At 40.5% G+C, this 13,246-nt stretch overlaps 1 protein-coding gene across 14 annotated transcripts in view; it reads right to left on the bottom strand.

Annotated features, from left to right (window-relative positions):
- The window catches only part of NFASC (neurofascin), a 185,333-nt gene that overhangs the window by 38,756 nt on the left and 133,331 nt on the right, over window positions 1–13,246 (bottom strand). For 6 of the 14 annotated variants that reach the window (XM_082228116.1, XM_082228120.1, XM_082228121.1 and 3 more), the window contains 4 exons: window positions 11,260–11,375; window positions 8,978–9,182; window positions 6,380–6,502; window positions 5,478–5,651 (listed from right to left, as the gene is read on the bottom strand). The exons of 1 other annotated variant lie outside the window; for it this stretch is intronic. In XM_082228116.1, the coding sequence (XP_082084242.1) occupies window positions 5,478–5,651; window positions 6,380–6,502; window positions 8,978–9,182; window positions 11,260–11,375 (618 nt within the window). Of the gene's footprint in view, window positions 1–1,585; window positions 1,652–5,477; window positions 5,652–6,379; window positions 6,503–8,977; window positions 9,183–11,259; window positions 11,376–13,246 lie in introns of all 14 variants that reach the window. 7 more of the 14 variants (XM_082228115.1, XM_082228109.1, XM_082228117.1 and 4 more) reach the window with 3 other exon arrangements.

Below are 13,246 nucleotides of genomic sequence, written 5' to 3'. Positions count from 1 at the left end.
AATCAGAAGGAAAAAATTCTAATTCACCGCTCCCCAGATTTCTTCTACAGAAATTGTTACAAGAAAGCCTTTTTAGACTGCTGTGATTGCTCTTGGGCTAATTCAAATTACCAGCAACATAACAAATGCATAGCTGCTATACAACAAATCCAGGAAAAATGTGTCTAGAAATAAGATTCTGAACCATTATTTAAATTCTCCACTCTTCCTCAAAGCAGTTTTGCAAATTCTAAGAAAAATCCAAATTTAGTGCAGGAAGCACCTTCGGAGTTCAAAGGTTGCAGTGCATTCACTAGCTATTGTCAACCAGAACATTATCCCCTCCTCCACCCCTTAATACAGTATGGGAAGAAATATCTGATAACATTATCAGCAAGTGCTATATATAACATACCCGGAACCTGCCCACTTATAGAAATATGGGAAGCGATTCATTTTTAAAATGTGCATTCAGGGAAATACTTTTCCCACATATTGCCATTCAGGAGATAAAAAGCAAGGGCTCATTAAATAATGTGAGAGACTGAGCTGAATTTGGGGGTCTTTCTGGAAACGTTACAGAATGTTAAGAGTCAGCTTTGTTTTGCACTCACTTCCCAGAGGGCTACTGAACTTTCACTTAGCTTGACGGATATTTCACAAAGAGTATTTTATCCTATTACAAGTCTGCTAGTTGTGGCATTTTCCTATGGAGGGTCGTTTGTTGATTACAGCAGTGATGGGAAAGGCTGTGCGTCTCTAGCTCATTTCTTGCAGTTTTCAGGAGGCTATTGGATGCCTCTGTTTTATACGTTTCTCTATCAATAAGAAGTATTTAAGCCTAATTAATACTATATCAAGTTGCAGAGAAGTTCTTACGTTGTGCAAGCTGATCGCCTTACAGAAGAATGAATTATTATTATTACGAAAGCTAACAAAGGATATACAATTTCTATTAAAAGTATTCACATTCTGTCTTCTTTCTTTCAAATGCACATAACTGCTTAATTTTGTAGCAAAGCACATTCCCATAACTCTCCAACTGTTGGGAGATTTTGTTGGTCTTCATTCCCTGGCATATACAACCGTAAAGACTATTACCATGTAGGAAAACTTTTCCCTAGAAAGTACCATTTCCTTAGCATAAATGAAAAGAAATAATTGTAGAACATATTGTAGATTATCCTCTAAAAACTTCTACATCACAGTCTTAATTGTACTCTAATATCTCATTGCAAAAATACTTGTCTTCTGGGCAGTGCAGTTCTGTCCTGGGGAGGCGGGGAACAGACTGCATGGCAGAGCAACTGTTGTATCCACAGCCCTGTCAGAATCTGCCCAAAGTCACTCAATGAATTTTATTGCCAAGCCCTTATTGAAGTCAACAACTGGCAGCCTTGTCCAATACCCCTAAGAACTTTTGCTAGCCTTAATAAAAAAACTCTCTCTTTTTGCTTCTCTCAGAATGGATGGGTATTTTGATCAAGCAGCATCATTGGTTGAACAGAATGGCCCCCTCACCGCATTTATTTTGTAAGCAGTGCAACAGGAGAGGTGGTGTCTTCTGGACAGAGGGTCATGAAGGGCAGAAAAATAAGGGACTTACCCGAGGTAGCAAACAAAGCTCTTCCCAGCAGGCTGCTGGCAGCCATTTTCTTCTGCCAGAATCTATCTGGGAACGACAGTAGGTGATGACAAAGTGTCATTCCCACGAGACTTCTGGGATGAAAATGGCGACTGCTATACCAAAGTACTGCATTATCATGTAAGGTTGTTTTCATATGGGTTCTAGTAAAAGAAAAGGTGATCTTCCAACCAGAGACCACTGGAAATAATTCTATTCTACTGCTGTGAAACTGCCAAGGAAAAGGGAGTAAGCAAAGAAGAAGAAGAAGAAGAGTTTGGATTTGATATCCCGCCTTTCACTCCCCTTCAGGAGTCTCAAAGCGGCTCACATTCTCCTTTCCCTTCCTCCCCCACAACAAACACTCTGTGAGGTGAGTGGGGCTGAGAGACTTCACAGAAGTGTGACTGGCCCAGGGTCACCCAGCAGCTGCATGTGGAGGAGCGGAGACGCGAACCCGGTTCCCCAGATTACGAGTCCACCGCTCTGCCATGGTGCCAGGGGTGTGCCTACTGACCCCAAGTGGCCTGGGTGTTTCCTAAAAGGCTCGAAAAGGCCAGGAAGGAGATAAAACCTGCAAGGGGCTTTTAGTGGCAAGGAACCTAGTTTGGGAGTGGGGTTAGTCTGGAACCTGGCTGGAAGCTAGGAGACACCTAATGTGGAGTGTTGGTGGTGTTGGAGTCATGGGCTTCTGTTCAAACCCTTTGCCCTCTTGAGTTGTTGTTTTAAGCTTGCATCAGTACAGCCTGCTTGCCCAAAAGCCAGTTCTTCTCTACTTGTTTAGTGCAAATCTGGTATACCCTAACCTGAAAAACATGTCAAGTTTCAAAAAAGGGAGAAAATTATACTTAATGGACCTGTGAGTGGGCAGATACATAGTGAGCCAATCAACACAACATACAAGAAGCTGGAAGCTAATGTCAGTAAAATAAAAACTTGAGAGCTGCTTAAAATCTGAAATTATTATGGCAAGCAAGGTGGTGGTGGTGAAAATGATTGCCTATCAAGCAATTGTTTTCCTGATTTACAGTCTAGCTCTTATTGCATTGAAAGAATGGCAATCTATTACAAATAAGTACATTGAAAGGTAAAAATAAACCTCAAGTAAAGCAATCTACTTTGCAAAAGACCCAGCAGTGCCAAACACAAACAGTTACTGGCATGTTAGTCAACTTTGAAACCTGTTAATATTGGATAAAATCATGTCACAAACATATATTTGAGAATCAGAAAGTGAGTGAGAGAGATGTAGACAGAGAGAATGAATTACTATTATTGCCTAAAAACTTGAAAGTGTTAAAAAAATGATGATTAATTTTAAAATCTAAAAACTTAATTTATTATTTATTAAATTGGTATACCACTCCATACACACAGGTATTTAGATGAAAAATAAATTATAAATACTAAGTTTCTCATAATCATCTAGTTTGACATTAAGTAATGAGGCTACAGGCATGCTTGTCCACCCTTGAATTTATCAACTAGCCTGGTTGCTCTAGGCAACAAGGAATTCCATGCAGGCAAGTGAGTGGGATGGCCAATGGTGGAAGAACTACTGTACATCTCCTTTGCCAAACCCAAGGAGCCTATTGAGGTTCTCTCTCTCTCTTTTTTGCAAACTCATAGTTACAGTGGTGTGTTAACTCTACAGTCAATCTCTAACCACATGTCTTCTACCCGATAAAGATGGCTTTTATATGTAAATGAAAAACCAAGCTGATCGTTTCTCACTAATGAAGATTTACACTCCACCTACCAAACATAGGCACTTTATCTTCACTAGATGAAAATAAACTACTTTAGTCTGCCCAATAACAATGAGTCCTGCTTTGATCTACCAGCCATAAGCACTTCATTTTTGTTTGCTACTCCCCCCTCCCACCGCCCAGTGAGGGTGCGGCTGGGCAAGTGAAGCAGAAAGGAGCAATACTGGAAAGAAAAACTGAAGTCCACATTGTACGGGTGTGAAGGTTCCTACATTTCTATCCTTAGGATACAGCCATAAACACATTTACTTGAAGAAAGCCCTTTGAAGTCAAGGCTAATTGCTTCTAAGTAAACATGCAGAATTGTGCTGTTAACCTTGCAAACTGTCATCTGCATAGTTTCAGAAAGAATCTATACGGAAATATTTTAAAGATATTCTTTCTATTGGTAAAAGAAAAGAAAAACATGCAAAATGCATATTGTTTGATTATGGGAGGCAAGGCCTGGTTGCAAAACTGAAACAATAGTATAATTAATGCTCTGTTTCAGAAATAGGGAAGTTGTTGTTCTCCAAACATTGTTGGACTCCAGTTCCCATCAGCCCCAGCTAGTATGGCCAATGGTCAGGGATGATGGGAGCTGGAGTCTAACATCCAGAGGGCTACATTTCCCCTATTCCTGCTTTAACTAGTTGTAAATGAACATGGTCTACTGGTCAGATCTGCATCACACTTTAGGAAATATGAGACGAAATATAAATGGGAAACTTGATTCAATGACAGCCTTTTCCTTGCTTATTTAAATAATTTGAATCGCCTTGGTTTAAATCAGTCCACCCTGTCTAAAATTAGCAACTGTATGCCAAGAGTGATGCTTAGCCATTGATACCTTCAAACAACCTGCTGGATAAAGATATCTTTTAGACCCAAATGATGCAACTAACTATTTTGAAAAACAATGCAGGATATATATGATACCCCTGAACTGCTTTTCTGCAGCGCACTCATTATTTAAAAATAATACAGCTAAATCCATCATTCTTGAATATAAATACTGAATTTAACCCCAATAAAACACAATGGAAACGTTAATACATAGGACAGCACTGCTATTTAAAAATGTAGCTGGGGTAAAAAGGAAACACATTCAAATCATTTGAATACATTTGATGAACAACAAAGGTTATTAAAAGCTCATTCTTCCAGTATTTGCACTGAAAAAAATACTTAATAGAAGCTTAAAGGAAAGCTGACTATAGAATAAAATTGAGAGGTTTTGCATAAAAGCTGCTTTGCAATTTCTGTTATCAGCTGTTCCTTTGAAACACACAATCCTTTTAAAACGTCTTTTATAGTAGGGAAATCTGTATTCTCACATAGCAGGAGAAATAATTTATGGTAAATCATTTCACAAAGGAGAAGCAGCGGGAAATGACGTGGAATCTTTTATCAATGTTATCTTGCACCTTTTGAAAAAAGAGAGTATGCCTACAGTACAGGGACAGGCTAGGGACTGGGGAAAGAAATGAAGACTTGAAAATTTTCACATGAGGCAGAGATGCAAAGGACAGGCAGCATGAGGCACTTGTACTTATTTATTTCATAAAATTTATACTCGACTTGATTGTTAAAAACTCCAGGTGGTTGTACTTCCTGTCACCCCCAGCACCAATGTCACTCCAAAAGCTGTTGTGTGGACATTCTAAATCATGTGACTAATGTCATGTGGTGATGTCTTCTGAATCCAGTGGAAAGCTTACATTTCTCAGATCTTCCCCTGACGTGTGGTCAGGACTGGCAGGGGAAGCAACAGCTGGAGTGGAGCCAATGGGTGCTCTCCTACTCCACACAATGTTAATCGCACAATTTAGAACTCCCACATAGAGCTACATGGAACTTCACAAGTAGTTTTGATAAGGATTTTATATGGCAATGGGACATAATGATTAAGAGAGCTACTTTTGTGGGACGGGGAGGGGGCATATTTAAGAGGCTGCAAATGATTCTTGCTCAATTTACAGTAGGCCAAGACCTCACACGTCAAAGGCTGGTTTTTATATAGGCGTGTGTGGATTCTGAAATACTCTTGAATGCGGCTCCTATGCCCAGCTTGGCAGGGCACACCTCTCTCACCCCAGTTACACTGGCATCATGTTCTCACTTACCTTCATTCAGTGGAAGTGGTGACTCCCCCGTGGCAGGCTCACCTTCCCCAATCTGTGTCCTGCCACGCAGGTTGAATCTATAGCGTGATATGGGGTCCGTCCTCTGGAGTATAAACTTTGTCTGATTAGGAGAGAAGTTTTCCACCACTGTTCTGCCACTTTTGGATCCATTAACTGGAGAGAGAGGCAGGCTGTGTAGGCTTCAGTCTTGTTTTGAGAAACATGCTATGCTATGCATCTCACCACTTCTCAGTCTAGGATTACACCTGACAAAAGCACTGGCTTTGTTTAAAATGGGGCATGTTCATTTTAGAGGACTTTTAAGCAAAAAACGGCTGGGGAATGTTATGCATTCAAGAAGGAAGAACTTTAATTAAGCTAATTAAACTTTTAGCTCCCATGTAGGCCAAAGATAATACACCATGTTAGTTTTGCAGGGGCTTTCAAGTCAGGGATTTGTTACGGTGGAGAGCTTTTGCACTAATTATTTGAGCAAAAATTACATTGTTCATGCATTTTCCAACAGTTAGAGGCAGGAGATTTTAGGAAGTTAGATGCATGCTTGTTCAAATTCTATCAAGGGGTGGGAAGGAGGTACATTTTCAAGTGCCACTGGCCATATTCTTGGAAATATCTTCTTATGTAAATAACATTTAACTAAAGAATCAAAATGATTAGTAAGAAAATTTGTCACATGTGTCTGGAAATTAGCCTGTTAGTGATTCCTATGAAATCTTCCTGCACTAAGATATGCAATTCAGCTCCCAAAGAAATTCTAAATCCTGAATTCCTGATTTCCCCTCCACTGATTTATTAGTATTGTTTTTTCTAATTCCAGATAAATTAGATTCTAAATCCTGGTTAATAAAGAGACAACAAACAAAAAGAAGCACGGGACATACAGGCTTGGTATCTAAGGGTGTATCCAATAAGAATGCCATTGGGGTGTTCAGGGTGTTCCCATTCCATAGTGATGGTTTCCAGGTTTGGTTGGCGGATTCGGAAATACCTTGGGGGACTGGGTGCTTCAGGGAAAGATGGGTCCAAGAGAGAAAAGGGAAGAGGAAAAAGGCGTATAAGGTAAGGTAACTTAGAAGGCAGACTGGTCAAGAGTATGCATATAGAAAAGTTTGAGTCTGGTGGCATGGAGAACTTGGTAGGACTGTACAAGATGGTTTCAGTGCAACACAATCATGCCTGCATATCCATTAACAGGAACCTATCCTACTGTTTCATAGTTGTACAAATTTAGTTGTTGGTGCACGTGTTGTGCTTCCTTCTGTGGGCTAAGCCACTCCTTTGAGCTTGTCTATTGCCAGATGCAGTTTTCATATAATAAAAAATTACAGCTCTTACTCTTGCCTGGAACTGTACAGATAACCTAATATGTATTTCATCATTCTATCTCTTTGGGATGGTGCCTTCTTGGCCCATTTGCTTTCATCACAGCTAAAGTCCCTCACCATAACCAGCTCTGTTTCCTATGCTCAAAGCACACAAAGCTTATCTGAGCACAAATCACAACACTCAACTTTGAGCAACAGGAGCCACATTTTATCCATGATGCTTCATGCAACCAAAGCAAAGGCCATCTAAGTCCTATTGATGTTGATGTGAGAGTTGAGCAGTGGGGGCTCGCAGGCAGGGTATTGCAGTATGTAGGAAGAGGCTGCTGGAGAAAGACCCTCTCCTGCCATGCCCTTTACGGGCAGGTATATGGGTCAGAGAGTAAAAAAAGACAGCTTCACAAATGATGTCAAGAAAATTGCTTTTATAAAGGTAGTTTCCGTCCATGCTTCTTAAAAAGACTGCTTGGAAGGAAATTTACTTGATAAAGGAGATTTGCTCAAAATGCATTAGGAACTCAATCATTTGTGAAGCTGTTTCTTTGTGTGGGTGTTTGGTCTTTTCCTACAGATGTTTTTAATCCTCCTTTGCCTGCTGCCTGGATGAGATCCACATATGTGTGGAACTGCTGACTGACCCAATGGATGCAGGGCTCTCACCTCCCTGCATCACAATGAAATGGAATGGATTTTTTAAATGCCTTTCCAATATGCAGCTGGTCAGAGTTTTATGCTGAAACTTCCAGGGCTTACCAGTATAATTCTATGCATAGCAAAAGAGCATTTAGCAAGTAGGTAAGTATGGGACACGGGTGGCGCTGTGGGTTAAACCACAGAGCCTAGGACTTGCCAGTCAAAAGGTCGGCAGTTTAAATCCCCGCGACGGGGTGAGCTCCCTTGCTCGGTCCCTGCTCCTGCCAACCTAGCAGTTTGAAAGCATGCCAAAGTGCAAGTAGATAAATAGGAAGGTAAATGGCGTTTCCGTGCGCTGCTCTGGTTCGCCAGAAGTGGCTTAGTCATGCTGGCCACATGACCCGGAAGCTGTACGCTGGCTCCCTTGGCCAATAAAGCGAGATGAGCGCCGCAACCCCAGAGTCGGTCACGACTGGACCTAATGGTGAGGGGTCCCTTTACCTTTTAAGTGCACTCAAGCAGTGGACCCAGTTCAAGCTTCTGTGTGATACATATAAATGCACAATTTGGCTCACTAGCAAGGCAGAAATCAGATTTCATTCAATCCGGTTACCAAAACCAGCAACAACTGGGGGGGGGGGGGGAGCCCAGGATTTCATTTTCTAAAAATTACAACTGGAATGAATTCTTGGAAGAATCTTCAAGAACAAAGATATCTGTCTGGTGTGCAATTCTGTGGTTTTAAGTATCTCTAGAATCATAAAGGCGCTGGTGCTTATCAGTCAAAGCATGGTCCATTAGAGTGATATGAGATGGCAACTGTAAACATTAAAGAAGCTTTCACTGCTAGTTATGAGAACTGATGAAAAGCTATTGATCTAGCTGTGAAAGCAAATACAGGCAGTACTCTCAATTGTACCATAAAATCTATCCTTGAGTATGTTAAGAATCAGATGGAATTTGTAGAGTTAGGTAGTAATTGCAACATAAAACCCTTCCATAGATCATACTGCCACGTGCGGCAATGGATCTCACGACTGTTCCAATTTTACAGAATAAAGCTAAGAGAGACTTGTCTGAGAATACTTAAGAGGACAAACAGTAGAGCTAGCAATAAAACCTGGTGTCAAAAGTCAGTGCATCATGCTCTGCCTAACTCACCGATTTTCAGTTAGTTTCTTTGTGCATTCATTTGTCTATCATAATCTATTATGTATTATGAGTCTGAAGCTGGTGAAAAACAACCCCATGAATCAGAACAGCCTCAGTCCTTAGGGCTTCACTGTGTTGACTTTTGCCTTGCTCCACACTGCAGGAGCACACAGTAATCTGGCAGCTGAAGCCAGCCTAACTATTCATTTCAAGTGGAAAATCCTTTTTGAAGTCTTTATCGGGACCGATGACACAGAACCTAAGGAGCTCTAAGGCTCTCAATAAGACCGTGTTCTGTTCTACCTTCTTATTTCACACATAAAAGGATGGGATTCTGCCAAACTGGGCCAATATTATGCAGAGACCTACCTCCTTCAGGCATTGTGAACTCCAGAGTTTCACTTCGAGGCCCATCTCCTCTCCCGTTGACTACAACCATCTCCAGTTTGTAGTTGCTGTAAGGAAACAGTCGGGACACTATGCCCCGTGTCCGGTCTCCAGTAAAACCCATAGACTGCTTTTTCTTAGAGACCCATAGATTCTTCAGCAAACTACTTTCTCTCCAGAAGTAGGCCTTCAAGAAACATGCAAGGTGAGTGACAAAGTCACTATGGATCTTCTTCCACACAAGGATTAGTTCGATCTCACCAGCCATTCCACAGGGGAGGAGGAAGTCAATACTGTTTATTGCTCATTTTACAGATGGGGAGACTGAGACATATGGAAGCGGACTCTTGGTCAAGACCATTTCGGCAGATTATGCAATGGCTAACAAAGAACTGCCCCCTCAGCAAAGACCAGGCTTCTAGGCTTCAAACTGCAGTCTTCCCTCATCTCTCACTGATTATTATTATTATTAGTAGTAGTAGTAGAATGAAATTTTAATTTGTCAAGATTCACTCATGGCCATATATATATATATATATATATATATATATATATATATATATAACACCAGACTCCAGTACAGAGGCAGAAACAAAACAAAATATATCCTATGAATGAAAATTATCAGATCTGAGAAATGTGCAAATGCTTCAAATATATTTTATTATTTATTTTATTTATTAGATTTATATCCCGCCCCTTATCCAAAGATCCCAGGGAAGTGATCATAAATCAATTTTGAAAGAAAGTATTTCGCTGCTGATTTGTGTGAGTTTTTGCTTGTTTTCTGTTTGGTAAGACAGAAAACAGAGAGGGGGGGAACATGAACTTGAGGACAGAACATGTTTGGCTTTCTGGAGACATTTTTTATTATCCCTGAGCACAATCCTTGAATTATGACTAGGCCGAAACAGAACTTTAGTGTATTGATTAATGACATGCTAAATATACACTGGGGATGACATAGAAGTCAGGGGAAACTGCTCTAGGAGCTGATTTTCTTAACCACATTAAAAACAGTTTGTTGGGGGGTTTTTTTTGTAAGCAGAAAGACCTCCTAAGATAGCAGCTACTTGGAACTCTCTGTTTCTAACTGACTGAGCAATAACTGGATGTTCACAACTAGGGGTGCTTCCAGACAGGCTGCTCAATCAGAAAAATATATATGCTATCTCACACTTTCTAGTGCAATTACTCTGTTACTTTTCTCACTGAAAAAGAAAAGTAACTGACAAGTGTTCTAGAAAGTATGGAGTAACAGCCACTACCCGGCAACTTTGTAGAACCTCTATACAAACATATCAGCATGAATGCCCAATGAACACCTGGTTTAGAAGTTCCCTAGAGATGTCTAGAATGTATAGTGTGTACTTTGGATATGGTTGGCTAGGAAGGTACCTGATGTGTTGCCCTATGCATGATCAGAATGTTACATGGCTTCTGATGAGTATGGGAAGCACATTTTTGCCTTCCAAATGGTAGAAAAATATCTCTCAATAGCACAACTTTAGAACATGAAATACAACAGGTTAAAAAAATGTGCCAGTCCATAAGAAGGGAGAATCTAAATTTTAATAAATGCAGAGATCAAATTTATTTTTGCACATATGTATATGAGTCTTTGAAATGAAGACCTTTTTTTGCTTTCAATTCAAGGCTAAGTACAAACTCATGATTTTGAATCAGGAAGAAGCCAATTAACATTCAAAAGATCAAAACAGGCTTTCTTCAAAATAGGGGACGAAGAATTGCTAAAATCGAACTTGGATTGGATTCCCTACTGAAAAAGAGCAATTTAAAAAATGCTTTGTCTCTCTGGTCTCCCTTCTTCATTCCCCCAGCCCTACACCCCCCCCCAAAAAAAAAACCCCCCAACCCTTCAAAACAAATCACAGAATTATTTTCTTGGTGGATTCTTGGAGGAAACCACAATTGGCACACTGGTTTAAAACTGCTTAAATTTCAAGGAAAAGGCTGGTCTCCTTGCCTAAGCTCTTTGAAGTGTGTGGAGGGGATATATACAACTGGTAATAATATTTTGGTTTCTGTATCTCAGCAATGCCCTTACATATCTGTACTTTATCACCCGCCCACCAACACAACTGCAAATACTTATTGTCTGCATAATAATAGTTTTCAATGCCATTTAGCAATTTCTGGGTGTTTCATGTCATCTCCATTGTGTAAAAGACAACGTAACCATCAGTCATCATTAGTGTTGGGTGTTAGCCACATTAATGTGATTGGGTTTTGGTTTTGCTCACTCTGTATTCCTTAAGTTGTCCCTGGATGGTTTCCGGGTACACTCTACTCCATTGCAGGCTGATTGCTGTGCTGTTTACAACTTTGAGTCTAATATCAGTGGGAGCGGCCTTAGGATCTAAGTTGCCAAGAATAAAGCAAAGCAGATATTAAGCATACACAGAAATTTGAAGAAAATCCCCATTTCCCTCCCTAGATGCTGCAGCGGTTTACCCAAAGAAAATCATGTCAACAGGAGGCTGCTCTTAAACATTGCTGCCATCATGTGGAGATAGAAAGCAATTTCAAGTGTACATTTTTGACAAGCGTTTGCATGATGGAGGGATCCATTCTACTCTGGTGCCAGTTTCCTATATTTCTCACATTTCTCTTTTCTGTCTACCTCACCAGTGCACTCACAATGTTACAGTGCCCTCATAGGTTTTCACAGTTTACCTGACGAACAGAAAACTGCCAACTCTAGAGATTTATACAAATGCCTTTTAAATTCAGAGGTGTTTGATTCACAACAAATCAAGTTCATGCTGTACCCATAAAATCATTTACAACTGAAAGTCCCCACAAGCAGTAGTAAGCAATTTCAGATGGAGGAATGCCTATTTAAGAGGAGAACACCTCACAACACAGGCGAGCAGCAGGTCTTAAATTTCAGCTTCAGAACTGTCTCTTTGAGAGAGATTTGCAAAATATTGATATGGCAAATATTTCCGTAGGAACTGATGAGGTAAATTTCTTTATCCAGCAGTTGTTAACCCAGAGAAAAGTTACTCCTGTTGCAGGGAATAAGTGCAGAAACATTTTGTCCATAGCTTTAAGGAGAGTTGGTGGCCTGACAGAGACATATTTGACTCCATGTGTTGTTGCATCTCCCTTAGCCCTTGACCATTAAAAGCACTGAAATGGGCCGATGCAGTTCAATAACACACCTGGAAGGTACCATGTTGGGTACCAGTGGTTTAGACACTTGCTACTTCTCTCGGCATTTCTGTTCAAACAGATTTTACTGATTTTTTAAACAATCCCAAACCCGCCCCCCCTGCAAAACCTGTTTATAAAATAGAACAGTGGGAAAGTATACATGCCATGAACAACCAAGCTTGTTTCATATCACTCAGCGCCATAAAAACAAACAAACCCCACACAACCACTCTGCCCTAAGTAAAAGGCGGTATGTGATTAAAGAGGTTTCCAGGGAAGCGTTTGGCCTATTGACTGCTTAGTCATCTACAATCAGAATTTGAAAATGCCTGCATTGTACTACTTACAGGAGTTATAAAGTTCTTTACTTTATCTCATTGGTAAAATAGATTCTACTTGTTCAGTTACTGCATCCACTGTAGCTTGTTATTGTTCAAAATACCAATGCAGTTTATTGCCTTGCTTGTTATTCATTTCCTTTTTTAAAAAAGCACTTTCCTCTTTAAACAGCAAGGAAGCTACCCCAGCAGGATGAGAGGCTTCCTGGTAAGCAGGCTGGCTGGGCTACAGAGCAGATGGGAGGAAAAACCTGCTTATGTATTTTCCCATTCCCTGGGGACAGGATATGATGCGCAGGCCAATGAGGAGGGAAACAGCTGTTGCTGGAAAGTGCTTCCTGTGGCTGAACACCATGTGGTGGGGGACAGCTGATTTGCTCTTACTGCTCATTCCTCCAGGGCTGGGTAGAGCACAGATAATAGCAGAAAGCGTAGACAAGACAAAACAAAATGAAAAAAGTATACCAGGCAACTGACTGGATGCAAGTTTACATACAATGTATCTGGATAGTTTGAGAACAGTACTTCAGTTTGCATTGAACATAGGGCTGCCATATCCGGGAAATAGTGTCCAGGCGGAATTTACAAAAATCGGAAAAAATGTGGGGGGAAACCTGGGTATATGGCAACCCCCCCTTTTTGTGGTGGTGAATTTCCTTAAAAATAGCTCAAAAACTTCAACTTTTGGGGGGAGATTTTAAAAAACCCCAACAAACTCAACAATTTTGCCCCC

Source organism: Podarcis vaucheri (assembly GCF_965113315.1).
Source record: "Podarcis vaucheri genome assembly, chromosome: 6".
Taxonomy (NCBI): Eukaryota; Metazoa; Chordata; class Lepidosauria; order Squamata; family Lacertidae; genus Podarcis; species Podarcis vaucheri.
This window is presented reverse-complemented; position numbering and strand designations above follow the sequence as displayed.